Here is a 27988-nt window from a genome sequence, read left to right as displayed (position 1 = left end):
AATTAACACTGGGTGTAGATATACGTTTATTAAAATTCAGGTACAAGTTACAATAAGATTAGGAGTTATGAGGCCAAATCAACCCTGCAAGGACCCTCCAGGGTTGGTTTTCGGAGTAGGTCCTCTTGGTAGGAGAGCACGGAGGGGCAAGAAGCACACTCGCGGGCGTTCGGCGCAATATTGCAGGAACATCGGGTTTCCTAGGGACAAATGGAATATTATTTGTTCAAGAACATATTTTTACCCGACTGCGGCAAAGCCAAAAGGAAGGGTTATGATTTTAGCAGTCTATGTATGTATGTGTGTATGTTTGTATCCAGATTCTGTGTGTTCCACCATAGCGCCAAAACTACTGGGCCGATTTTGATGAATGAAGTGTCAATCGATTCGTCGTAAAGGTCCGGGTGACATAGGCTACATTTTATTCCAAAAAAATTGACCTAACGGATGTTACATGGTAAAAAGGGGGGGTCTCATTCAAATGAGATTTCAATTCATGGGTGCGGGTCAAATTATTTGTTTGTGATGTAACCAGAAATTCACAGTTTTCGGATTTCTTCCTTTACTAGTGCCTACCTACCTATCTACCTTTCATGATACTATAGGGCAACGGGAAGGTTTTCTTGACAGACACGACAGACGAACAGACAGACAACAAAGTGATCCTATGAGGATTCCGGTTTTTCTTTTGAGGTACGAGTATGTACCTATATGACGATCAAAGACTGGTTAGAGGAAAAACATAGGTATTACTTACCGCAACAAATGTTTGGAGTTTCTCAATGGCAGCCGCCACGGTGTCGCTGGACTGGCCGACGAGGCGCGCGCACACTTGCTGCGACCTCTTGGCTCCCAGGCTGACCCACTCGTGTGACACGTGGCTGCTGGCTCGGCGGACCTCCACCGACGACGCATGCATCGAGCACGCAACACTCTAGGGAACAACCGTATCACTACAGCCACCGTTATATCCATACTTCCATACTAATATTATAAATACGAAAGTGTGTCTGTCTGTCTGTCTGCTACCTTTTCACGGCCCAACAGTTTAACCGATTCTGACGAAATTTGGTTCTGAGTTAGCTTTTATCCAGGGAACGGATATAGGCTACTTTTTATCCCGGAAGATCAAAGAGTTCCCACGGGATCTCCAAAAACCTAAATCCACGCTGACGAATTTGCGGGCATCCTCTAGTTATCAATATGTTTTGAAGGTGATACTTTGGGGGGTGATCAGGATTGTTTAGTTTGATTTCACCATCATGATCAACCCATCGCCGGCCCAATACTGATGTCTCCGCTCAGAATGAGAAGAATTTAGGCCACTGTCCGCCGCGCTGGCCGACTGTGGATTGGCAGACTTCACACATCTTTGAGAACATTATGGAGTAGTACTTATTCTCAGGCATGCAGGTTTCCTCCCGATGTTTTCCTTTACACCATCACTTTAAAGCAAGTGATATTTAATTGCTTTAAACCCAGTGGCCGTGGTTAATTACCACCCTACCGACAAAGCCGTGCCCCCTAGCAATTTAGCGTTCCGGTATGATGCCGTGTAGAAGCCAAAGGGGTTTAAAAAATTGCCATACCCCTTCCAGGTTATCCCGCTTCCACCTCTGACTGCATCATCACTTACTACCAGGTGAGATTGCAGTCGGGCTAACTTGTATTTGAATTTTAAAAAAAATCGAATATATGGGCATTTCATAGAAACAACATGTTCCCGCTCCTGTCAAACGTAATCCGGTTTATGCACAATATATACCTAGTAGGATTAATCTTTTTGTTTGCTATGGAATGTCCTTAAAATGTCTAGGCCCTTGAAGGTTCGCGTTGTAAGTACACGGGTATATAATTACGTGTGCGCGTCATTGGTGAGAGGTTCCTGTCTGAACCCCCGCAGACGCTGATGCACGGCCCCCACGAAGCTGTTCACCCGCGCCACGGTGCTGCTGACGCCGCGGGATGCGCGCTCGTGCAACTCGGCTTGCCTGTAGGAAGTAACAGCAATGTAATCATTGGAGATCCTAGTTATTTGCTGCACAATATTCATGGATCTCGAGGGATTAGTGACTCAATTGAGACAGCAAGCATGTTTCAGTAGATTACGCGAGTAAAGCAAGGTTAATCTAGTCGATAATTGGATAGGTTTGACTTTGTCTTGTTTGGTATATTCTGTGCTTCGGGGAGCACGTAAAGCCATCTTTTCCGTCCTTACCACTAGCAAGTCCGTTCATGTGAGGGAGGATAATCTGTGAGCCCACTGCATTATTGTCCCGAGAAAAGCCCGATCGTTGTGAAATTGATGGAAGGAGGAATGTGGAGGAGACAGCAATGAGGAATATCTTTTTAAGCCAGATAAAGTCTTTATCTGGCTGTCCTCATAACATTATACTTAACAGTTGCCTAATAGTCAAGGCTGTTACCCTTTCCGAAAGATAAAAGACCATCCATGATTCCATCTTCTCACGAATCGGTACGTTCACAGTCGACACCGGGTTTGCTAAAAGTTTGAGGCCTAACAAACATCAAAAACAAGTTGTAGTTGTAATGGTAATACAAAATTTCCACATTACCAACCACTGCTCCAGATATGGCATGTTGAACCGCTGGCAGTAGTGCTTCCTCACGTAGTCGGCGTAGCAGAGCGAGAGGAACCAGCACACTGTTATGTGGATCTGAGGCTGCTGCAGTTTGAGGAACCGGGTCAAAGGACCGAGAGCGATTAACTCGTTTTTGCCCAGGAGACTTGCTGTGGTCATCTCGAGCAGCATACTTGGACTCTGCAAAATAGACCATTACATCACTTCTATGGGGCGTTGCTCGTTGCGGAACCCAATCTATATCGACTTTTTTGAATCTTTATTTTTCCTTTCAAAATATTATGTTACTTCATAAGGCCATAGTTTACTTAAACTTACTAAATGATTTCCGTAAGTCTTTCTAATACAGCCGCAACAGAGCCCTAGCCTCATCCAACAGAGGTTGGGATTTGCTGTTACAGCCGCCAATCTGGCGAAGAGCAAATCGTATAAATACCTCCCATCTCTCCGCCTCGTTACGAATACATTCCACTAAGCAGTGTGTACGTCTTCAATATCCTTGACTTAACAACCATTAGGTAGGTATTCAAAATAAAGACACCAGTCACCGACGATCTCTTATCAATCCTTAAAAGAGAAGGAAGTAAGGAATTGGAGAAGGTATCAAAAACCACTAACGTCTTTAATAAGGGTGTCCAGATAGTACTGAAAGAAGCGCATAGAACACACCCAAAGGTGAATCATCAATGCCAACATTCCGAGCACCATAGTTGACTGAAACAAATGAAAACTCATAAAGTTTGACACTCGTGGTCGTGAATCGAGATAGAAACTTAAAAGATTATAATAGCGATACCTACTTCGATAATTTGACCAGACCTTCAACTCCAAGGTTGGTTTGTTTTGAGAAGCGTTTAACAATTTAATGTAATACCCTCAATCGTCGAGAAGCCTGACTATGACTATTCTTGCCATGGCATGGCAATGGCATCTCAATGATGATAGAATCAATTGCAGTTGTAGATGCGATGGCAGCCTTTACCAAGTGCCGATGGCTTTCTCCAGTTAAGATTTGATGTGTTGGAGCTTGTGGGAACTTACAACGAGGGTCTTCTCTAACAGCGAGACCCGGCCGTGGTCGCCAGCTATGAACACGGTCGCCTCCAGCTCGTTGTACAGGAAGAGAGCGGCGGCGCTCGCGAACACCGCTGTGGGGCCCATCCCCCACACCTCCCCGTTGCAGCTCAGCCATCTCGCTATCGACTCTAACTGGGATTCGTACAGATTCTGGAAAATTTCATTTTTATTCAGATACAAGTTAGCCTTTGACTGTAATCTCACATGGTGGTAAGTGATGATGCGGTCTAAGATGGAAGTGGGCTAACCTGGAAGGGGTATGCCAGTTTTTATTAAAGCCATAGCTACTCTTTTGGTTTGTACACGGACGGCATAGTGCCGGAACGCTAAATGGCTTGGTGGCACGACTTTGCTGGTAGGGTGGTAAATAGCCACGGCCGAAGCCTCCCACCAGACCAGATCAGAGATTTTGAAGTTATAAAATTAAAAATAGCTGCCGGGAATCGGACCCGGCACCTCCCACTAATAAGACCACAGCGCTTACCACTACGCTAGGGAGGTCGTCAGATTTGCCAATGACTAAGTTTGTATAATGGTAATAGCAGATTATGAAATGATTCATAACGATAAAGGATCTGCAGCTCCACAAATTTAGCAAACCTGAGTGAGGTATGCTGCGGAGCGTGCAGCGTGCGATCAGAAAATCGATTTATAGGCTTGCACTTGACTGCAATCACACTGAACTCTGCAGCCTAAGGTGAAGCGCGCCTGTCTAAAAGGTGCCTATTCAATATATTCTTTTGAAGGTACCGATTCATATTGTAGCTAGCGGAGAAAACGAAAGCCAGAAGGGCATTCCGTGTTTTAGCAATGCGTATTAGAAACTAGGAAGCATATCACTTCGTTCGGGTCCCTGATAGCGTACAGTGACGCAGTAGCGTCCAGAGTCCAGTAACTGTAAGTGGAGTAGACCACCACCACTTGGGCTACTCCAGGCCCGTGGGTACAGTGCCCGGCAAACAACTTGAGCATTGACGCTATTGATTGCCGAATGGCGCGTGCACGCGATTGGTTGATCAGTCGGTGCGGGTGGACGCGATTGGTTGATACGTTGACTTTCGCTTCCTGGATTCGCCAACTTTCTCCCACTACGCTCTTCAGGTCCAAATTGTTTGCCGGGTACATTGATGTACCGGATACTATAGGCCGCGTACCATCGATGCCGCGTACCCATGAACATGTGATCGAAAAGAACGCTACACGCTCCACTCTAGCTTATTTAACTAGAGCAGGCCTTCCGGTTTTCGGTGGGTAGGTACTCTTGTACAATAGGTAGGTACTTACGCAGTGTGTATTGAAGCTTACAGTTTTTTCCGCCATGCGAGCGCCGGTGGCAGGAGCCATAAGTCGTGTGCTTTAACATTTTCACTCCACTTTCATTGACGCATCTCGCCCACCTTACAATTTGGCAATTTCCTGATATTTTATCAGATTTGAGAAACGGTTTTGGGATGTTTGTAATTTTTAAAGGATTTTTGAGTGAAAGACGGTTTGTCAGATGCCAAAATTTTGACAAAACTATATGGCCTATTAGCGCGATGATGGCCTCGCTAGTAGTTAGTACGTCCGCCTCCTAATCGGAGGTCGGGGGTTCGATCCCTATGTACAAAATATACCTAGCTATTTATTACAAGGCATGGGGTGCTTGCTGCTGCCTTTCTTATCAATCCTAAAATTTTTGAATTTAGCCTTTACTTTAAATAGATCTACTTAGAATCGATGTGAATCAAGAAACCAAAATAAAGTGGCGTTATGTCACAGTGTGGCTCAAGGACTATATTTTTTTACGTTCAGGCACACTGTAGTGTGACTCATCGGGAAAATACTTATATTTTTTTCTGCTTGTGTGACATACACTAGGACTACTCCTGGCTGTACTTAGGTAAGAAGTAGGTTTTAATGAAATAAAACAACACAATTTATAAACAAATGTCCAGACGGACCTGTAATGGCTGGCACAGGACGCATCTACTCATTTGCGATTTATTTATACATAGGTAGGTATATTAATATTAGACACAATCTATGACGATTTACAATACATAACACACAACATTCATCTACATAATATCATGGGAATAGAACTTATCATATAAATCAACTAATATACTTAATCACGGAAGAAAATTATTTCATACAATATGGCAACACTTGTGGGTATATGAACTAGAACTACCTATTATATTTTTTTTTTATAAAAACACTTAATAACACAGCAACATTACGTACGTACAACAATTCACACAATTCAACTAAGTATAGGTAGATATGTTTTAGAATCAAAGATATTTAAGTACGTTATATAATATCTACCTGTTATTTAGGTAACACGTTAATCTAGATCATTTTGATCGGATGTAAGAGATTTCTACTAATCATTGCTATGAGTAAAAGCATTTATAATCATAGATGGTTTTATTGTTAGTGTTGTAACAAGTAATTAGGTAACAGTGTGTATAATCTCAGTTTTTATACAGTCCAGTAAAACACCCATTGTTGTAAACGAGTTTGAAAAATTATTTTGGGATTCGGTTCGATTATACCAAGTATCTAACTTTATATTTTAGCTACTTCCACTACCTACTACATTTTTTTATGAGCGAATCATCAAAGCTACGTTTACTAGTAAGAACAACAGCTAAGCTACGTCAAAATCTTAACAACAAGTACCTTGTAATATATTTACAACATCATTTATTATTATAATTATACTTATTTAATAAACATTTCTGTATTCATTGCCCTAGAATACAGAAATTTCATTAATGCAAAACTAAAAAGTAGCCTTAATAGGCATAATACGCAAACATAATAACCATACACAGGTAAATAAGCGATATAACTTTTTTTTGTATCTAAATTGTCATACCAAAAACTTTTTTGATTACTTACCTGAAAATGTCGGTCTCATTCTGCCTCATAGGTATATTTTGAGCGAGAATGTAGAGTTGCTACGGTTTAAAATATTTAATATTCTAAACATAAAGCAAGCAAGTATTTATTTTATAGTCTGACCAGCATGTTTTTATATATTTACAAATTATCCACTATTATATAAATATATATTATATTATATACAAGCTATGTTTTCGTTGTTTATCACTACAAAATGGAGTATTAAAGTTTTTCACCTACGCATTGAATATAATATTCCCTACCTTCTTTAATAATATAACTTTTCAACTATACAAGGAAATCCGTAACTAACCGACTTCTTTATAGACATATTTTATCAGTAGACCTCAATATACGACTACTAGGTATAGGTACCTACTTAAAAATAAGTTTAAGTTAATATTAATAACTTTTCTGGAACATACTTATCTATCTAATACAAATACGATTAGCTATATATTATGCGAGTTGGTTTAGTTAGGAGAATATTAATTGTTCCTATCCTTATTATGATTAAAATATTCCTATTTCGAACATATTAAGATACATAAATAAGATTTATTTATATTCGATATGACTAGAAAAGGTTTACCATCTTGAGAGCCGCACCATTATTCAAATGGTTATTTAAGTTAGTACAATCATAAATTGTATATAATGTACTTAATATATTACACATTATAAAACAGATTACATTCCTTAACTTATTTTAAATATAGTTATGTAATAATATATTGTGCGAACCAACAATATGCAATCACGATATTTTATTTAGATACATTTTTCTCAAAATTAGCAATGATTTTTGTAATAATTGATAACAAATAAGTATGGTATAAAAACAAGTATATACCTTACAGTTTATCCGATTTGTTTCCTTTAATACAGCTTTTTAAGCTATTATTTAACCCAATCTTTACAGAAGATTATTGAATAGTATTTTAAGTAAGTACAAACACCTTTATAAAAGAGGTTAGTCACCCAACCTAGGCTATAGCTTGTGTGACAACCAAGAAAGCCTGAAAAACCAACATCTCCTAATTCAGGCTTACGCCAAAATTTGTAAGACCTGCCCCTAGACTTTATAGAACCTGCACTATAAAAGAGTTATACTTTTAAATTAACATCGACCATAAAATTTCTTTACCATCTAAGTCGAATACCATTTACACGTCATAAAACTACAGGGTCCATTTTCATTTACAAAGACGTATAATTTTATAAAAGTTGGAACCTTATTAAAACATTTATTTACTGGAAGTTGTTGCTAAAAACGGTAAAGCAATTTTATGGTGTTGGTCGACTATTCATAAGTTTAAACTAGCCATTCTATGGTAGGAGGTTTGGTTTCCAGCGCGTGGGAGAAGGACTTGTAGTGGATAATATGGTTGGGGTCAGGTCACAGGCTGCTCAGGGCGTGGTCTGTTGGCGGTATCGAGGTCTCCACGGGCCTTATCATCGTTTTCACTCGCTGGAACAACCAAAAAACACACATGTTATGTTTCACCTCGAATCTACATGCTCGCGAGTAAGCCTCCCCGAGGCATACGTAGATACTGGTAGATACAAGCGGAGTACTGTACACGAGCTTAAGGCGTCTTAACTCTTTACATATGCCTACAGAATCTTTATGCATTGAGAAAGTGTTTGCATGGTGAAATTGAAATTTCTTTCTAATTTTGAACCTTTCAAGAGACATAGTGTTGCGAAGTTTTTCAAGTAGCACGGATTTTTTTTACGTTCTGGGCTACATAAAAGCCGATTCACACCAAGCACGTACACGTGACACGTGCGTAATGACGCGCGTAAATCTCTAACAGACTATGTTACGCATACGTCCACGTTTTACGCAAGCGGTGTGCCATGTTTCATACAGTTCCATACATTACAACGCAATGGTACACGCTACGTCAATGCTTACGCAGCCTGTGTGAACGAGCGCTATAATCCTGCCATAAGAATAATAATTAACGGTTAACTGAAAGTAGGTATACCACAGCCTGCTTAATGGAAATGGGAATGTAGGCTTTTTTTGTACCTTTTATTGATGTACGTTTTTGGTAAGTCTAACATACACTATGGTATTTCCTGGATCTTTGATCTAGTTCAAGCCTTACTCTGACAACTCTGAAAGAACTTACGTTTACGAAGCTGCCGGGTGTGATGATGAACTTGTATAGCATGTAGAGAGGGATGCAGGAGACCGTGGTGCCCGTCATCAGCCAGCCCACGTGGATGGACCAGCGCGGGTACACGTAGTCATTCGAGCCCAGCATCTCTTCATGTGCAAGCACCGAGAACACGAACAGCACCAGAAGGAATACCGGGCTGTCAAAAAAATAAAGTTAAAGCAAATTATAGCAACATAAAATTATATTGAGATCTATAAGAAAGATCTGGGTTATAGGACTTTGAGACTATGCTGTGAGGGTGTAAGGATTTTTTTTTTTATTAAGTACAGGTCAATTTAACAAGCATTGTATTGTTTTCCTGTAATGTGTGTGCAATGAAGACTTCTAAATAAAATAAAAAAGAAACATAGACCCTTTAAAATAATTTTGGAAATCAGGGTCAAGTTGGAAAATTAGCTATCAGATCAGATTTGTTTGGTAGATTAGCTAGGATACAACTCAAACTCAAAATCATTTATTCAAAATAGCTACTATTGTGCTCCTTTTGATGGTCAGAACTGTTAGATTTGTAAGATGATATCTAGTGGTGATAATTAATTTTAAACCTCGATAGCTCAACGGCTGACGAGCGGACTATATTCCGATAGGTCGGCGGTTCAAACCCCACCCGTTGCACTATTGTCGTGCCCACTCCTGGCACAAGCTTTACGCTTAATTGGAGGGGAAAGGGGAGTGTTAGTCATGATTAGCATGGCTAATATTCTTTAAAAAAATTACGTAAACTTAAGACTAAAGCTACGAGGGTTCCATATTTAAATCTTGTTACGTCTTACCTAATATAAGACCAGCATGCTCTCCAGAACCACCCAGGCGTGTGCCCGAGCATGGTTCGAACGTCCTCCGAGAACCGGTTCACCCCGTACACCCAACACACTCCCGCTGCCTCCGCGAACACCACGAACAGTATCGCCAGGCCTGGACCATACACATTGAGGAGGTCTACCAAGTATACACCACCCTAGAAACGACAAAACAAGATATTCACATATCTTGCAAGCGAAAGAAAACGTCAAGATTAGTTTTAGGTACCTACCTACAAAAAGTTGATTGAATTTTTTGAAAATATTTGGTTTTCGGTTAACGTTCTACACCAAATACCATTTCATTTGTAACTCATTTAGTCTGTAGCGGTTGCCACACTCACAAGCAGATGTCGCTTCTAAATTCAATCAATCAACAACGCTCGATACACGAACCCCAGCCTGATTACTCAAGACGCACGGACTAGATGGCAGCACGGGTAGCTTAATCAGAAGCTCAAGTAGAACATGCAACTTTCAATCGCATTGACAGAGCGTTTATCAAATTGCACTATATGTAGAAGTTTCAAACTACAACCGTGTCGGCCAAGCTGGCGCTACCATGGGAAATTTCCCAATTGATACAGTCGAGCACACAGTCACAGCTCCCGCACAAGTCTACAAACTAGAGACCTGTGACACGCGAATAGACAGACAGACAGTAATAGGGCTCGGTTTTTATCCTATGGGTACGGGACCCTAAAAAATTACGTCATAGATCTCGTATTTGAATAATCGACATAATCTGAACCCATTGTCAGTTAATTAAATGATAATAATTTTATACAACCAAAAAGTTGTCTTTGTGTATTGAAATTTCGGGGCTAACTTATTTACGCCAAAATTCAAGAGCACTCTTTCGGCAAGAGGACGACCACGAAAAAATACGCTTTTTAAACAGCTTTAAAGTGTCCTTTTCTTCCTTCAAACTTAAGAGGGGTCTCTCCGTCACTCGCTTCATACAAACGTAGTTCCAATTTCATTTGAATATTAAGCAACCAAAGTCCATGAAATTTGCAGACATATTCTAGAAACTAATATCTATGTCTGTGGTTATTCATATTTCTGTTAAAATATTCGGTTTTAAAGTTACATACAATTCTTTGAGCCCCTGTAATTTTAAAACTATATATTTTTAGAAAAATCTAAAACACCACACAGATATTAGTTTCTAGAATATGTCTGCAAACTTTTCATGGACTTTGGTTGCTTAATATTCAAATGAAATTGGAACTACGATTGTATGAAGCGAGTGACGGAGAGAGCCCTGTTAAACCCAGCTGCAAATAAAAGCGAGTAGTATAAAAGTCGAGTAACACTCACAAGTGGTTTGTTCTGACAAAGCGAACGCTCTCTCCCAGATAGCCGGTCATCTCTCTAAGTGCGGGATGAATAATGCAACGGAATACATTGCGGCACCCATACTCGCCGGCTCGTACATAGATAACGGTTATTTATCGAACACTATTTAATATACCTACATCACAGAATAATACAATGTAGGTAACATTGTATTTGTTTTTAAGATCAAGGGTGTACGTTCCCTTTCGTTTATTTCACCAAATCCCAAGCTGATGCCTGCAGCTTGGTCCGCGTGGATGAATCCCATTCGATTTCTCAGGACAGCAGTAGCCCATCCCTGGGATGCAACTTTTTTCTGGACTACGTAAAAACATTTAAACAGATGATCCCTTAAAAATCCCGAGGGATTACCAGGGTTTAGGAATGCAATTCCTTAGAGCATCAGGGTTGAGGAGTTGGGTCCTCGAGGTCAACGACAACGTCTTTACTTAGTATAGATACCTTCAATATCAATCAATTTATAATCGACAGTTTCTAAATTCCATCAGTTTTGGTGGTCAGGTCCCCTGCAGCATCAGGATTGAGGAGTTGGAATCCAAATTTTTTACAAAACAATGTCGCAAATCGGTTCAGAAATATAGGTAGAAAACACAACTCCCTTTTTGAAAGTCGGTTAAAAAGTAGCTGTTAATGCTGTAATGTTCTCCCTAGTCAATCCTCTACTTGTCTGTGAAAATCCTGTTAAAATTGGTCCAGCCGTTCCGAAGATTGGCCCGTTCAAACAGACAGACAGATAGACAAAAATTTTAAAAAAGTGTGATTCAGTTCTGGTACCGTAATTAAATAACCATATAGGTAGTTATTTCGAAATTACAGACAGACACTTCAATTTTATTTATTTATATACATTTGGTACAGAGGTAGTTAGCTTGCATCCCGGAACTGACATAGGGAACTTTTTATCCTGGATAATCTAAGAATTCCCCCGGATATTTATAAATTTAAATCCACACGGACGAAGTCGCGGACGTCATCTAGTAGGTAATTGTGAACTTTTAAAAATACAGGATTTTTAAAAAAAACACGTTTTATTTGTGACTAGCTGATGCCCGCAGCTTCACCCGCGTGGATTGGTCAGATCCCCTGCAGCATCAGGATTGAGGAGTTGGAATCCAATTTTTTTATGAAACAATGTCACAAAGTTCCTCTATCGATTAAAAAAGAAATGACGCAAATCGGTTCAGAAATCTCGGAGATTTCGGTGTACATAGGTAGAAAAACACAACTCCCTTCTTGAAAGTCGGTTAAAAAAGTAGCCTATGTTACACCCTGGTCAATCCTCTACTTGTATGTGAAAATTCCGTTAAAATCGGTTCAGCCGTTCCGAAGATTAGCCTTTTCAAACAGACAGACAGACAGACAGACAGACAAAAATTTTAAAAACGTGTGATTCAGTTATGGTATCGTTCAAATAACCATATGACCTTAATATGTGGTAGTTATTTCGAAATTACAGACAGACACTCCAATTTTATTTATTAGTAAGTATAGATACCTTAGCAGTAATCATCAGTACCTACTTCACCCGTCTTCATTTTTGCTAGCATTCTGGTTACCCTTGTAGGTCCCGGAATTACTGGAGCCCTCTCGGGTCGCTCCCTCGTCTCCACTCACCGCACGATTGCTCTGTCTACAGTGTTTCGTCGAACCTCTGTAGGTAACGCCATACTACCCTTACTGTGTATTATCGGTATGCTGCCACATGCTTACGTATGTGGTAGTCGGAAGAGCGCAGATGTAGATGAACAGCAGGAGACCCGCGACGAACAGCTCTCGATGTCGGCCCAACGCGCGAGGGTACTCGTCGCATAGCGCCGTCGTCACCGCTTCCAGACCTGAACATCATCAAAGTTTCTCAAATTATTGCAGGGTACAATCTTTAAAGCCTTTCTATACCCATAGTAAAAAACCGGTTAAGTGCGAGTCAGACTCGTACATGAAGGGTTCCGTACCATCGTACAAGATATACCTAACACTTTTATATGCACTGCAAGGACTGTAAGGTGGGCTATCTATATGTAATTTAGTAAATTAATTTTTTCGTGCAAACACATTTTTTTGTGATGGAACCCCAAAGTCACGGTTTTTGGATTTTTTCCTTTACTTGTGCTACAAGACCTACTTACTTGCCTTTCATGAATCTAGGTCAACGGGGTTTAGCCCTATAGGTTTTCTTGATAGACACGACAGACAGACAGACAACAAAGTGATCCTATAAGGGTTCCTTTTTTTCTTTTGAAGTACGGAACCCTAATAATGGAGGGGAGAACTGATACTTCTTGGGAACTTTTGGTGGTGGGAAAGTCGGAAAGATGTTTGAAAGGTAGGTACAATAAAGTCTGGCAGTGCTTTTTCGATAAATATAATTTAAATTTATTTTTCATCATCATCATCATCATCATCAACCGATGGATATTCACAGCAGGACATAGGTCTCTTGTAGGGGCTTGTTTCACATGCCACGGTCTTGCATCGTATGAAGTTAGAGGATACCGCAGACTCGTTTGATGTCGTCCGTCCAGTGGTGGTGTCTTCTCGACAAACTGAAGTCTCTCGAGCCTAGCCTCTTTGCCCGGGCGCGTTTATACGTAGATAAAGATCTGACATAGTTACCGGCGCCAGACCTAGATGGCGCTATAAGGTTTTACATGACGCGTGAGTTGAGAAACATTACCAGATATATTGAGGTACAGCCAGCTACGGTGATGATTTCTTTCTTTCTATGTTATGAAGATGTGAACAATATTTTTGGAGGAAGGTCCGTATAGCATGCACGTACCTTCTAAATCTATACTTATAAAATTAAATAGATATATATAATTTTACCAGTAAACATATTCAGTTTTTCTGAATAAACGCATTATATTTGAAAAAAAAAATTACCAGTATGTATAGAATATATGGATATTTAGAAATTTTTAGGTTTTCATATCTCTCATGTACCTCAAGAGAGCAAAAAGAACCTTTATATGATAACTTCATGGTCCGTCTGTCCGTCTATCGTGTCTGTCAAAAAACCTATGGAGTACTCTCTGTTGACCTAGAATCATGTAGTTACGTAGATAGATCTTATAGCACAAGTAAAGAGAAAAATCCTAAACCCGTGAATTTGTGGTTACATCACAAAAAAAAATTAAAACATTTTACAAAACATTTTAAACAAATAAAAATTAATTATTATTTTTAAAGTAAAATAACTAGGGGTATTATGATATGAACGGTCAAAAATCTTATCTGTACATTCTAAAACAAATTTTTATTTATTTTATGGAAAATAGTTTTTGATTTATCGTCCAAACTGACGGATGGTGTCATCTATGTCCCTCGCGTGGGGTTTGGGAGGACATTCCAATAATTCTTTAAAAATATTTAAATAATTTCCTGAGCGAAACCTTTAATAGCTTTTATCTAAAACCATGACTATAAATTAATTATTCAATCCTCCAGCCCGCTGCACTGATGACCTGAAGAAGTTGGTGGGGAGCGGGCGGATGAGGAAGATGGAGGACCGTGTTTGGTGGCGCGCTCGTGGAAACGCCTATGTCCAGCAGTGGGACGCATACAGCCTGATCGGATGGAGTGGAAATTATTCAATGAATGAACTGACCTCCGAAAGTGCTGTCCAATCCAAGAGTGATGAGCATAAGAAAAAAGATGATCGCCCAGAAGACGGAGCCGGTCATGGTGGCGATGGCTTCTGGGTACACGATGAACACCAGCCCCGGACCTTCCAGCCCCACTTCCTCGATACTTTTGTTCTGAACGTGTGCCATGTAACTGAGAAAAATCATTCAAATCAAGGAGATGACCTTTGACGACCTCGTCCGCGCCCCGCAGGAACTGTCTTTCCCCCAGGATTTCCCAAAAAAAATCTATGATGCAAACCTTGCCCTGACAATTATAAACACAACAAAGAAAATAATTAACTAATTTGATGCAGTCGTTCGGAAGTTATGCGCGTACATAGGAACATTTCAGCGATTCAATTTATTTACATACTAGGTGATGCCGGCGACTTCATTAGGCTGGGCATTTATGAATCCCGTGGGAACTCTTTGATTATGCGGGATAAAAAGTAGCTTATGTCCTTCTACGGGATGTAAGATAAATCTGTATCAAATTTCATCAAAATCGGTTAAGCTATTGGACCGTAAAAAGCTAGCAGACAGACAGACACACTTTCGTATTTATAATATTAGTATGGATATATTGTGAACTTTTAAAAATACAGGATTTTTATTATTATTTTTTGCGTTTTTTTTAATACCACGTTATCAGTAATCATCAGTACTATTAGCTGTCTTCGTTTTTGCTAGCGTTCTGGTTACACCTTGTATACTGTTGACTACTTGATACTATTTTTAGGTAGCCTCGATAACTCAACGGTTGAGGAGCAGACTGAATTCCGAGAGGTAGGTGGTTCAAACCCCACCCGTTGCACTACTGTCGTACCCACTCCTAGCACAAGCTTTACGCTTAGTTGGAGGGGTAAGGGGGCATGACTAATATTCTATAAAAAATATCATAACTTAAAATTTAAAAACCCCCAACACACAAACCTCTAAAAGAAAACCAGAAAAGAGGTGATAACTTTCAAACGACTGAACCGATTTTCTTCGATTATTAGCGAAGAACACTTTCGATCAAGTCACCTTTCAAACAAAAAAAAACTAAATTAAAATCGGCCCATTCATTTAGAATCTACGATGCCACAGACAGATACACAGATACACACGTCAAACTTATAACACCCCTCTTTTTGAGTCGGGGGTTAAAAACAGCAAGACTTACCCTAAAACCGAGAAGATAACGAAGCCGGCGAGGAAGCTGGTGAGACAGTTGATGGAAGACGTGATGAGCGCGTCCCGGTAGCAGTTGTTGTGGAACTTGTTATAGCTGGACAGCGCCAGCAGCGTGCCGAACCCGGGCCCCAGCGAGAAGAAGATCTGAGACGCTGCGTCGATCCACACCTGCTTTATGAAGCTTTCTTTATTTGGGGGCCTAGTCTACTAAAACGTACCTTGTTACCTGACTGCGGCAAAGCCTTAGGCTTATGATTTTAGCAGTCTATGTATGTTTTTATGTTTGTATCCAATTTCTGTGTGGTCCATCGTAATGCCATGAACTGCTGGGTCGATTTTGATGAATGAGATATCAATTGATTCGTTTTAAAGGTCTGGGTGACATAGGCTATATTTTAAACGAACGGAAATTTACCAAACGGATGTTACATCAAAAAAAGTGGAGGTCCCAAAAAATTTGTTTTTGCTATTGTATCGAGTGGGATGTCAAATGAAAGAAGAGAAAATTCTGAGCTCATGAATATATAAATGTACAACAACATTAATATACCAAGCAACAGAAAAGCTTTACTCTAATATTTCAGTGTTTATTAAGACGATCGCAGTCTTTTTTTTGTTCACTATAGGTAAGCGCTTGACCACAATCACACCTGATGGAAAGTGATGATGTGGTCTAAGATGTCGGGTTTCAATTTTCAACTTTTCTTGTATGATCCACTAGATGATGACTAAGACATCTCTGCTGGTTTCAAAAAGTCCCATGGGATTGATTTTCCGGGATAAATAGAAGTCTATAGGCATATTTCTCTCCGGGTTGCAAGTTATCGATGTAATAAATTGAGTCACCTTGGTGTTCTGTAACTTGTGCCATTCTGGTGTGAGGTAATATCGGATGCCTTCAGTTGCTCCGGGCAGCGTCACCCCTCTCGCCAACAGAATTAGGAGAACCACGTAAGGTGCTAATGCTGTTACCCATACCACCTGTTGGGAAAAAATAATAACTGAATTTCTTTAACATACATACCATGGAACTCCTGAATTACCCTAGTTGTGCGATAAAATAAATGTTCATAGATCAGTCGTCATGATAATGTACTTTTTTTTTGTTTACATTTTAGGTGATTTGATTTGATTGGCAAACTAGAAATCTCGAGAAAGTCTTAAAGCCGTTTGATGGAATGCGATGGATAAATTAGATTTAGTTCAGTTTGGTTCATGGAAAAGCAAAGATTTAGAAAATTTCACATTTGATTACTTGATTGTAGTCAAATAATAAGAACTCCGGCAGAAAATAAGCATTCCTCTACTTTGACGATATCTGAAGTGAGTGAATAGGCATCTTCTATAAAAATTACATTACATACTTGTGAATATTTGTGTTTATTTACAGGCAGTTTATCAAAATGTGTAATTACATACCTTACCAGCACTTCGAACTCCCTTCCACAGAGAAAAATAAACCAGAACGAAGACACCGAAGACGCAAAGTGCAAGAGATGGTTTGATCGGCCCCATGTCATCCAAGCCGTTGGACCTCTGCTGTTCTAGTACGTTTCGCCTGAATGAGGACAATCACAATGTTAATGAAGATAACTAGTGGCGATGTAATGTGATACATTGTAGTTGATAATAATTAAGAACTGACTAGGTAGTAGGTACGAGTAATTAACTCTCAAAAGCATTCTTATAAAAAAGTACTATCAAAGTGACTAGTAAATGGCCTATACATTTGGACAACAAGTCAACTGAAAATTGCAGGTTTGATGCAATTTTATTGCTGGTCTCCACGGTAGTCATCAATTTCGGTGCAGTCTATTACAAATTATGAACCTGAAAATCGTTAGTAAACTGCAATAAAATTACATCCAAGTGAAAGTTTGCAGTCCAAGTGCACTAGAAATCTAAAGAAAATGGATGAAATGGAGACAGAAGTACCCCTATATAATATCACACAAGGACACATAATATCAGAATATATGCTACACTATTATAAGGTCAAATAAGTAACAATCCATAAAACACTTACTCAAAAAACTCTTTAGCAGGCGTCGTAGCGTTGGGATTGATCTGAGGAGATGTGACAGGCATACACAGAGGGGTGTTCCACTCGTTATCGCAGCTGGTCCAAGGAAGCACGGAGTTGATGGAAGCGAGCGAGGCGATGAGGTAGTACACCGCCCAGCCGATGATGGTGTTGTAGTACATGCCCATGTAGATGTCTATCATGCAGATTGCGTACCCCACACCTGAGGAAATAGCAGGACCAAGACCATGTTACTAAATAGGCGGACCATAGAAAGACCATAAAATAAAACTTTGTTTGGGTAGAACTTTCTTTTTTGGGGTCACATGCCTTCTAGTTCCATCTAGACTGGACACTATTCAAACCAAGGACTCAATTACGCAAAGAAGTGGTCCACTCGTTATCAGAGCTGGTCCAAAAAAGTGGTCTTCTTGTTATCAGAGCTGGTCCAAAAAAGCACGGAGTTGATGCCTGAAAATTTCATCACCATCACGTGCCTTTTTTGAAACGAAGCTCGGAGACCCTCACCCGAAAAGCTTCTATAAAGTCGTCTCTTTTAACTGTGGGTAACTAAGCCCTGTCCACCCCCTTATCGTCCAACCAGCGTCTTTGACAACCTGGAGTCCTTTTAAACTCGACCTGACCTGCTAGGTGATTCGCTAACTCAGTATCTAACAATGAATGATAGCCACCAAGGTTGGTTGGTTCTACATTGCTGCTTTACTGGGTGACACTAATTTTTTTTTCGTAGAAAACCTTCAATGGATTAAAAACTGAGCTCGGTGGCTATCATTCAGAGTTAGACACTGAGTTAGTGAATCACCCCGCTGATCTGAAAATTTGCCTTTGAATAAACCAGAAAACAGAACAAAAGACATGGTTAATCTAGTATAAGTCACACCAAACATAAAACAGTAACATTTATACTCCAAGGGATAAACCGTCTAAAGCTAAACCAATTACCCATTCACAATAAATCTTCAAACAGTTAAAATCTAATTAGCCGTTTCAATCGGGCAATTCGAAGTGCGACTTGTAACAAGTTGCGCGATGTTTGATTGAATCAGCGCCATCTGTCGCACAGTAATCGAATGATATCGCAAGTCGCAACGCGTCCTTTAATTGGTTTAGGAGGCACGAGATAGCATGATTTATAGCCAACTAGCTTACGCCTACGACTTCACGTGGACTACACAAATTTCAAACCCTTATTTTAGCCCCTTAGGGTTTAATTTTCAAAAATTCTTTATTGGCGGATGTCACGTTATAATAGTTACCTGCATGCCAAATTTCAGTCCAATCATATATATTTCATATATGATACCCCACTTGTTATAGTTAGACGGACAGACAGACAGACAACAAATTGATCCTATAAGGGTTCCGTTTTTCCTTTTGGAACCCTAAAAATGTAATCATCAATGATCAATAATATATTTTTTTTAATATATTTTGTGTCAAATAAAATTGGCAATTTATGCACCATGCTTGAGGCGCGAAGTGATCGAGGAAAGCTCGATTGTGCTGATAAGAGGTCGAGGGGAACATGATGCAGGGCGCGGAGATAACGCGATACTTCATACTTACATGTTGCTATTCGTATCCTGTGCCAATGTTATGAAGAGTTTAGACTATTATCCATGCGTTTGCCTGACTTGAAGTCTATTTTTTAGCCCTCGTTCGCACGAGCGTTAAAAAAGCGTTGCGTTAAAACCCGGCGTTGCACTGACAATACAAAGTGCGCGATAAAAAAAATTCAAAAGAAAAATAAAACCGACTTCAAAAACCCAGTCCAAGATTACGATAAAATGACAGAGCTTACAGTGTGATGATCCCAATCACCTCAAATCACACTATCACACTAATATTATAAAGGCGAAAGTTTGTATGTGTGTGTGTGTGTGTGTGTGTGTGTATGTTTGTTACTCCTTCACGCAAAAACTACTGGACGGATTTGGCTGAAATTCGGAATGGAGATAGATAATATCCTGGATTAGCACATAGGCTACTTTTTATCCCGGAAAACCAAAGAGTTCCCACGGGATTTCGAAAAACCTAAATCCACGCGGACGAAGTCGCGGGCGTCAGCTAGTAGTAATATAATTGGTCGATACTCGCTCACTACTGGCTAAAATGCCTATTATTTACAACAAGACAAATCATGATCCAAAACTTTCGTGCTAGGGGTATAGAAAGTTTTTAACTACTTACGATCTACGTAAACTTTTACGACATAAATCACTTAATATTCTTATTTGTTTTTAATATAAAATAGTGAGCAAACTAGCAGGCGGGTGTTGTCGGGTTAAGTGATTACTGATTACTATCGGCCATTTATATGTATATCTACCAGGCCATACTATCGAACATTTGCAGCGCCAGAGGAACCGCCAAATGCGATACCGGCCTTTCAAGAATTTCGTGGTCCGCCCCTTGAATAACCCCATGTTGTAATATAGTTATTCAAAAAATATACGAGAGCAACACAGGTACGAGTATCTACTCGTAGAAAGGAAAATGATTTGATACCTATGATTTTGATAAAACTTTTTCGTTCGTGTTGTATTGGCCACAAAACGAAGAAATCGCAATACTTTTATATGATTTGACTAATCACGCTCTCGCCCTAAAGATACCTTAGATTCCTTAGAAAAATTTTGCGCTAAAAATTTACAACTTTCATAAACTGGGTAGTCTTCTTTTCTTTCAATTCCATTTATAGCCTTTAAAAGTTATTATTAAAAAGCAAAGTAGTTATTTGCCTAAACTTGTAATTGTTAAACTACAGCAAGCGTTTTGTTATTTAAATTAAACAAGATATAAAGTTGAAAACTAAAACCCGACTGCGATCGTCGTAATAAACGCTGTAATAATATTAGAGTGAAATTGTTTTCTGTCGCTTGGTATATTTTAATGTTGTTGTACATTCATATTCACAATTTTCTCCTCTTTCATTTGACATCTCACTCGATACAAAAGAAAAAAAAAATTTGGAGACCTCCACTTTTTTTGATATAACATTCGTTAGGATATTTTTTTCGTATAAAATATAGCCTATGTCACCCGGACCTTTACAACGCATCAATTGACACCTTATTTATCAGTAAGTTAAGTATCGGCCCAGTAGTTTAGGCGCTACGGTGGGACACACAGAATCTGGATACAAACATACATATATACCTACATAGAGTGCTAAAATCATAACCCTGCTTTTTGGATTTGCAGCAGTCGGGTAAAAAAACACAGGAATAATTTCTGTTTCAGTTCACAACAGTTTTTCCGTTAGCGTCAGTGATGATGGGATACCTTCGATACCTTACATTATTTAAGCTCTTTGATTGAAGTTTGAACTCGATAACTGCATAAGTTTGCGTTGATGCTGGACTATTTCAAATAGGGTTGCCAGCTCAAAAACTGAAAAACCTGACGGGCTAGTCAGTTTAGCCGGACATTTGGGTTAAAAGGCCGGACAACCTTCATTTTTTAGTCTTAGACACATTTTTTACGACAAAGTAAAACAAAGCTTCATTGACCATAAATCTTCTTAAATTCTAATGACAAAATAAATGGAATAAAGCAACTACTACCTACTGCTACTACTTAATTCAAATTTAGAAAGCCGGACAGGCTCCGTTTAATTTGGCCACACGCACACGTAACAAAAAATGAGTCAGAAAAAAGTGTCCAACTTTATCCGTTCGCCTGGCAATGCTAATTTCAAATGACCTCTCTACGAAGAGCAGCTCAAATATTTGCGGAACAGATCGTAAAACGTCATTCTACATTCATCGATGAATGAGAAAAACTCCTACCCACTTATTTGAAATTCCGTTTAATTCATCCATAGAAGGGCGTTTTCAAATTAAAAAAAAATAATTATGAATCTATTCTACGGATTGCATGATACATCGATTGTTAGTTTTCGGTAAAAATATGTTATGCGCCTAAAAGTGTCGCTTAGGTAGCTACGTGTTTTTGCGAGCATATATAGGGTGCAATCAGAACGCTATAGTATCGTATCGTATCGTATCGTAGATCGTGTAGAAGACAGGTGACAGTACTGATGATTACTGATAAAAGATACCTTAAAAAAACTACGAAAAAGAAATAAAAAAGACCTGTATTTTTTTAAAAGTTCACAATATATTGCAAATAAAACATCTGACTGATCGTAGAGGCCAACGAACGTTCCGTAAATAGGTCACTCGAAGTCAATGCCGCATCGTAGGTGGAGCACTGACCCGAGTTTTGCACGCTTTACGACGCTATACAATGTGGGTTTGAAAAATACTACATCACTACAACTACACGATAAGGCAAATGGTTATTGGTATTGGATTGTACAATAACGCTAAATTTTTCCTAGCACTCTGGTTGCACCCTGTATTTATACATTTTAATTACAAACTGAAAAATAGATTATACAAAAGCGTGTAATTCTATTTTTTACAAAGCCGCTATGGAATGTAATACTTATTTTCCATGTACCTAAATCTACAAGTGTAAATTAAAAATTTATGGCACCCCCGACAAGTGAAGGTTACAGTAACTAGAAAAAAGCTGATAACTTTCAAACGGCTGAACCGATTTTCTTGGATGATAGCTAAGAACACTCTCGATCAAGCCACCTTTCAAACAAAAAAAACTAAATTAAAATCGGTTAATTCGTTTAGGCGCTACGATGTCACAGACAGATACACAGATACACACGTCAAACTTATAACACCCCTCTTTTTGGGTCGGGGGTTAAAAAACAGTAAAAGTGATAAAAATTTCTTATTTTTCATGGCAGCCTATTGGGAATATCTTTACTTAGTATCTACCAAAAGATGCCTATCGTCATTTAACAACAAATGGAAAAACAAAATTGATATTGCTGCTTTGTGTGACAAGTGATTGAGCCCCGTCTATATTCCCGAAGCAATTACAATTTTTCTAATTTTCTCTCATTTCGTGCACAATTTGGAGATAGTCTGTAGAGACAGCTTCCCAGACGCAGTGGTAAGCTCTGTGGTCCTATTAGTGGGAGGTCCCGGGTTCGATTCCCGACAGAGTTTGGAATTTTATAATTTCTAATTTTCCGGTCTGGCCTGGTGGGAGGCTTCGGCCGTGGCTAGTTACCACCCTACCAGCAAAGCAGTGCCACCAAGCGATTTAGCATTCCGGTACGATGCCGTGTAGAAACCAAAGGAGTTTTTTTTCTGTCGCTCGGTGTATTTCAACATTTTATATTTATGAACTTAGATTTTTTTCCTCTCACATTTGACACAGTTTCCCACTCGGTACGACAGCAAAAAAATTTTTTCGGAGACCCCCACTTTTTTGGATGTAGCATCTGTCAGGTCAATTTTTTTCATCTAAAATGTAGCCTATGACATCCGGACCATAATAACGATTAGATTGACATCTCATTCATTAAAATCGGCTCAGTAGATTAGGCGCTACAGTGGAACACACATAAATACAAACCTACACACATACATACATAGATATGCTGCTAAAATCATAACCCCTCCTTTTGACTTTGCCGAAGTCTGGTAAAAACGCAGTGAGTTTTTGGTCTGATGCGGACTCAAACCCGAGACTTCATGAACCGAGGCTGAATACTAATATACCACAGAGGAAAACCTAATAGGTACCTATCTATAAACGTTTCGACAACAGTGGTTGGGAATCAATTCACTGAGCGCACTTAACGACATGGCCTTTATAAATATACAGCAGCAATGCTTTTAGCGCAAGACAGATGGCCGGCGGCGGGATTAAAATGTATGAATTGGACTCTAGGTGTCCTTAGCATCGAGATCTTGTGATGATGACTTGCATGCCTATGTAAAAAAGAAAGAAAGAAAAAATATCTACATAATTGTGCTACACAGTACCATAAGTGTCTTTTAAAGTATAAGACGCTCTATGCGCAAATCTATCATACGTACGTAATTAAAGTATGGACGTGAATATTATTAGGTAATAAATCTCCATAACATACTTAATTCTAGCAGTTTAATGAAGTTCTGACGATCTTCTGGGCATAATTGAACTTCCTCAACTATGCCAGATGTTCGTGGCAAATCAATTTATTTATGTAGGTAAGGCAAAATACCACGGGGTATAAAAATAGGTTTTATTCGGGGTATAATCTTTGATGTCGAAACCACCCATTGGTACGATCTGCAAAAAAAAGAGTAAAAAAAAAGTTTCTGTTTGAAACAAGAGTAGTGCCTGTCCTGGTTCCGACTGAACTCCTAGAATGTCCAATAATTTTGTTGAAGTGCTCAGTGTTTTGTTACGTCCAGATCTACAATGTTCAGTGTTTTATGATCTGTCCAGAATATAGAATTTCATATAACAATCGGCGTAAAATCAGAATCCTCTCAAGTGAAGAATAGCGGAGGACTTCCAAACAGCATCATCAGGTAATGTGGTGTAAATTGCAACTGAGCAAACTCACCTTTCAAAGCCGGGCAGATCCTCTTCCAGAGCGTGAGGCAGCCACAGCGGTGGTACTGCCCCAGCGCCAGCTCCAAGAAGAACAGCGGCAGACCTCCAAACAGCAGCATCACGCAGTAGGGGATGAGGAAGGCCCCTGGTTAGGAAACATAGGCGTTGATATCCATCATAGCTATAATTAAAACATATCGTTTATGCGGTGTCGTAGCTCACCTAACTAGGTAAGTTTTGGTGACCACTCTGACGTAGTGGCCAAGCCACAGATAGAAGAATCTTGTGTGTAGTCAAGATGAGTCTGGTCACATTTTATTTGTAGATCTGTTCAGATATTTTCTGACAAACTGTCACCCTACCGGCATGGCCTTACCTCGAAGCTTTACGATATGATATTATGACACCATTTGATTTGAGCTCATTATCAGATTCGGCCAGAGTGACCGACATAGCTCAGTGTATTAGCCAGATGAAGTGGCAGTGGGCAGGCCACGTCTGTTTCAGAACTGATGGCCGCTGGGGTAGACGTGTTTTGGAATGGAAACCGTGTATCAGCAAACACTGTGGGACGATCTCCGATCCGCTGGACTGACGAGCTTAAGAAAATAGTGGAAAGTGGAAGGATGAGTAAGGCGTAGGATCATGTGTGCTGGCGTGCTCTTGGGAAGGCCTATGTCCAGCAGTGGATGCAAACAGGCTGATTGATTGGTTATCAGGTAGCCAAGTAGGTTAAGTTAACACGAAGTCTTACCACCGCCGTTTTGGTAGCAGATGTAGGGGAAGCGCCATACGTTGCCGAGGTCGACGGCGAAGCCCACCACCGCGAGCAGGAACTCTGCCTTCTTCGCCCAGGTCTCACGCTGCCGCTCCGGTGTTAGTGACACTACCATGGACCGTGTCTTGTGGCTCTGTGGTAACAAGAAAGGAGTTAGAAGCCTGCGAAGATTTGGTTCCGTCCACGTTGACTATTAATTTTTCGTAATCAGATACGAAATAAGATTAATAGTTCGTCTTTTGGTAACTTTACACTTTTATAAGGAAGGGAATTCATATTATGGAACACTAGTGTTAGTGTAGCGACACTTAGCTCGAAATTCATAGAGTCCACCTGGGTGTAACTCGCGTAGGCAAAGCTCTAGGTAAAGCTTTGGTTTAATCGATTGGTATTACTCAATCTACGAAAACCCTTAAAATTATATTTCCATACTTGCGTTGTATACAGGTTGATGCATGGCGAGAGTGTTGGCGGAGGCGGTGACGGGTGCGGGCCCGATCGACGTGACGCTACTGGTGCTGTGCTGATTTCTCCTTCGCTCTTTACAGTAACATGTACGATCCAGCACTCACGTTGTGCACGGGTTGCTGCGGGGTGGGAGTGTTGGCGGAGACGGACGCGGAGGCGGGCGCGGGCGCGGACGCGGGGTCGGGCGCGGGCGCGGTGGGCGCGTCGGGCGGCGCCGGCATCTCGCACTCACGCTCGCCGTTCCGCCGCTCCGGCCCTGGGCTCTCGCCCTGTGGAAACACATCCTTTGATGATGATGATGATGAAAGATAATGTAAACATATGATTTTTTTTAAGTCTTAAAATCAGACAATCTGATAAAGCCGATGATTTTTGTCAGCTCTAGCTATTTGGGATGCAAATTGCAAACAAAAGTCTCCGTTTTTGGGTCTATAAAGTGAGGCGTAAAATATTATCTTAGATATGTTTTCATTAACTTTGTATATAAATAAAATATTTCTTAAAAAAATCACCGACCCTGTACTGCCGACTATTTAATACTTACTAATAAACATTTAGAAAAAACCCTGGCTTCAAAAGTGATAGACTCAACTAACAAACGAAGAAAAATATATAATTCAAAGGTTCAAATATTTGTATATCGCGTGGGTAGCAAAATAGAATTTAGGTAAATTTCTTGCCCATATTTTCTAATTTTATGAATTGAATTACTTTATTTCATCCATGTTGAAAATTCACTGTTTGTTGTGGTTGAATGGCTCTCACTCAAAGTTTGATCTCAGTGAAGTTCTAAAGAAATGAGAAGATAACATCGTATTTAAAACATAACATCGTATTAAAAAACTGGTGAAGTACGAATCCGATTTGCACAAGAAGGGTTGCGTACTATATAAGTACTTTTTTAAATTTACATGACGGCAATTTTGTTAATTTGTTACTTGATATTATAGCGGCAATACTCTGTAATCAACTCTCTTCCTGTTACGATTTAGGAGATACAGCCAGATAGACAGACAGACGGAGGATGGACAGTGGGGGCTTAGTAAAAAACGGGACCCGTTGGCAGCCTCCGAATTCGGAACCCTAAAAAAATATTGAAAATTAAATTAATCCTACTAATATAAACGCGAAAGTTTGTGTATGTGTGTGTCTGGATGTTTGTTACTTTATCACGCAAAAACTACTGGACTGATTTGACTGAAATTTGGAATGAATATAGATTATACTCTGGATTAAAACATGTGCTACTTTTATCCCGGAAAAACAAAGAGTTCCCACGGGTTTTTCAAAAACCTATATCCACGGGAATGAAGTCGCTGGCATTTTAGCTAGTATATTCATATATCAGGATGCTAGTCCCTTGTCTAAGTAGACTGCTTTCCTTAAAAGAAAAATTGCCCTGTTCACTTAAATTAATCATAAACTGGCTCAGGATAGAGTTTTGATTAAATTAAAAGACCGCAACCTCACCACTGCGCGCTAGGGATGACGAATAACAATATTATTCGAATCGTAGGCTAGGGAGATCGTTGATCGATCATTAAATAACGTAAAAAAATATTTAAACTTTTAAAAATGTCAGCAAGATTTGCTGGACAATTTGCCGCGTGTACACAAGCGAGCAAACAGCCTCGCCGCGAAGATTGCTTCGCAAATAAAAATAATGAAGTGTGACCCTTCCCCGGCTGCCACGGGCTCTAACACCCTCGCGCTTTGATTGCGTGCTTTCAATACTACTGAGTACAAGGCCGTAGCCAGGAATTGGTTTAAGGGGGGGGGGGGGGGGGGGGTAATCCGGAGTAATAAAAAACTTCTACTCGACTTAACGAGGTGAATACTGAATACCTAGTTGCTTAGTGGAATTTTACTCGAATTTTACTTTTAATGTAAAAGCGCGAGTCAAGCGAGCGCAAATTTTTTGATAGATTTACAAAAAGCTTGTAAATTCGACATTTATTGCATGCATTTTGAAAACAATTTCTCTTTGTCTAGGATTTCGGGGGGTTTGAACCCGCAAAACCCCCCCTGGCTACGGCCATGACTAAGTATAGTATAGTAGTAGAAGTGACGATCTCCCTCGTAAGCGCTTTGGTCTTATTAGAATAGAATAACATAGATTTTTATTCAAATAAGTGCTTTTGAATCGTCAAAATAAGTATATTAGTGGGAGGTTCCGGATTCGATCCCCGGCAGGGGTTTGGAATTTTATAAGTTCTAAATTTCTGGTCTGGTGGGAGGCTTCAGCCGTGGCTATAGTTACTACCCTACCGGCAAAGCCGTACACAAAGTTTGTACACCGCATCGTACCGGCACGCTAAATCGCTTGGCGGCACGATGCCGTGTACAAACCAAACGGTAGTTACTCGTAATAAACCAGTTTAATAAAAACTGTCATACCTTTTCCAGGTTAGCCCGCTTCCATCTTAGACTGCATCATCACTTACCACCAGCTGAGATTGCTGTCAAGGGCTAGCTTGTATCTGAATGAAAAAACCCGGTCAAGTGCGAGTCGGACTCGCATGCAAAGGGTTTCGTACCATCGTACAA

At 39.9% G+C, this 27988-nt stretch overlaps 2 protein-coding genes and 1 long non-coding RNA gene across 4 annotated transcripts in view; 1 reads left to right on the top strand and 2 right to left on the bottom strand.

Annotated features, from left to right (window-relative positions):
* Positions 1-2: 2 nt before the first annotated feature.
* Positions 3-5180, bottom strand: LOC123872753. Of its 2 annotated transcripts, none has more exons than XM_045917270.1 (7): positions 4965-5180; positions 3645-3830; positions 3222-3317; positions 2581-2783; positions 1860-1991; positions 758-932; positions 3-200 (listed from the first exon to the last, which is right to left on the bottom strand). In XM_045917270.1, the coding sequence occupies exons 1-7, from the start codon at positions 5022-5024 to the stop codon at positions 66-68; spliced, it is 987 nt and encodes a 328-aa protein (XP_045773226.1). In that variant the 5' UTR covers positions 5025-5180; the 3' UTR covers positions 3-65. The 2 variants fall into 2 exon arrangements, with proteins under 2 accessions (XP_045773226.1, XP_045773227.1); XM_045917271.1 differs by having other exon boundaries at positions 758-934; positions 4986-5180.
* Positions 1531-27927, top strand: LOC123872765. The gene is made up of 3 exons (XR_006797539.1): positions 1531-1570; positions 5315-5321; positions 27819-27927. It is a non-coding gene; the product is annotated as an uncharacterized LOC123872765 (long non-coding RNA).
* The window catches only part of LOC123872743 (sodium-dependent serotonin transporter), a 34101-nt gene continuing 11717 nt past the window's right edge, over positions 5605-27988 (bottom strand). The window contains exons 2-13 of the mRNA XM_045917259.1: positions 25546-25710; positions 24950-25106; positions 24206-24340; positions 17758-17977; positions 17151-17289; positions 16578-16712; positions 15721-15899; positions 14537-14706; positions 12640-12764; positions 9541-9725; positions 8717-8903; positions 5605-8046 (exon numbers count right to left, since the gene is read on the bottom strand). Of these exons, the coding sequence (XP_045773215.1) occupies positions 7975-8046; positions 8717-8903; positions 9541-9725; positions 12640-12764; positions 14537-14706; positions 15721-15899; positions 16578-16712; positions 17151-17289; positions 17758-17977; positions 24206-24340; positions 24950-25106; positions 25546-25662 (1821 nt within the window). The 5' untranslated portion in view covers positions 25663-25710 and the 3' untranslated portion in view covers positions 5605-7974. The remainder of the gene's footprint in view (positions 8047-8716; positions 8904-9540; positions 9726-12639; positions 12765-14536; positions 14707-15720; positions 15900-16577; positions 16713-17150; positions 17290-17757; positions 17978-24205; positions 24341-24949; positions 25107-25545; positions 25711-27988) is intronic.

This window comes from Maniola jurtina, chromosome 15 (assembly GCF_905333055.1).
Source record: "Maniola jurtina chromosome 15, ilManJurt1.1, whole genome shotgun sequence".
Taxonomy (NCBI): Eukaryota; Metazoa; Arthropoda; class Insecta; order Lepidoptera; family Nymphalidae; genus Maniola; species Maniola jurtina.
The sequence above is the reverse complement of the archived record's forward strand: the minus strand, read 5'-3'. Positions and strand labels throughout refer to the sequence as shown.

Bases quoted from the DNA above. Each gene is read 5' to 3' on its own strand.
- LOC123872753 (XM_045917270.1), bottom strand. From the start codon at position 5,024: ATGGCTCCTGCCACCGGCGCTCGCATGGCGGAAAAAACTGTAAGCTTC. The intron at 3,831-4,964 runs GTAAGTACCTAC...GAAATTTTCCAG, and splicing joins TAAGCTTCAATACACACTGC to AATCTGTACGAATCCCAGTT. The intron at 201-757 runs GTAAGTAATACC...ATTTGTCCCTAG, and splicing joins AACTCCAAACATTTGTTGCG to GAAACCCGATGTTCCTGCAA.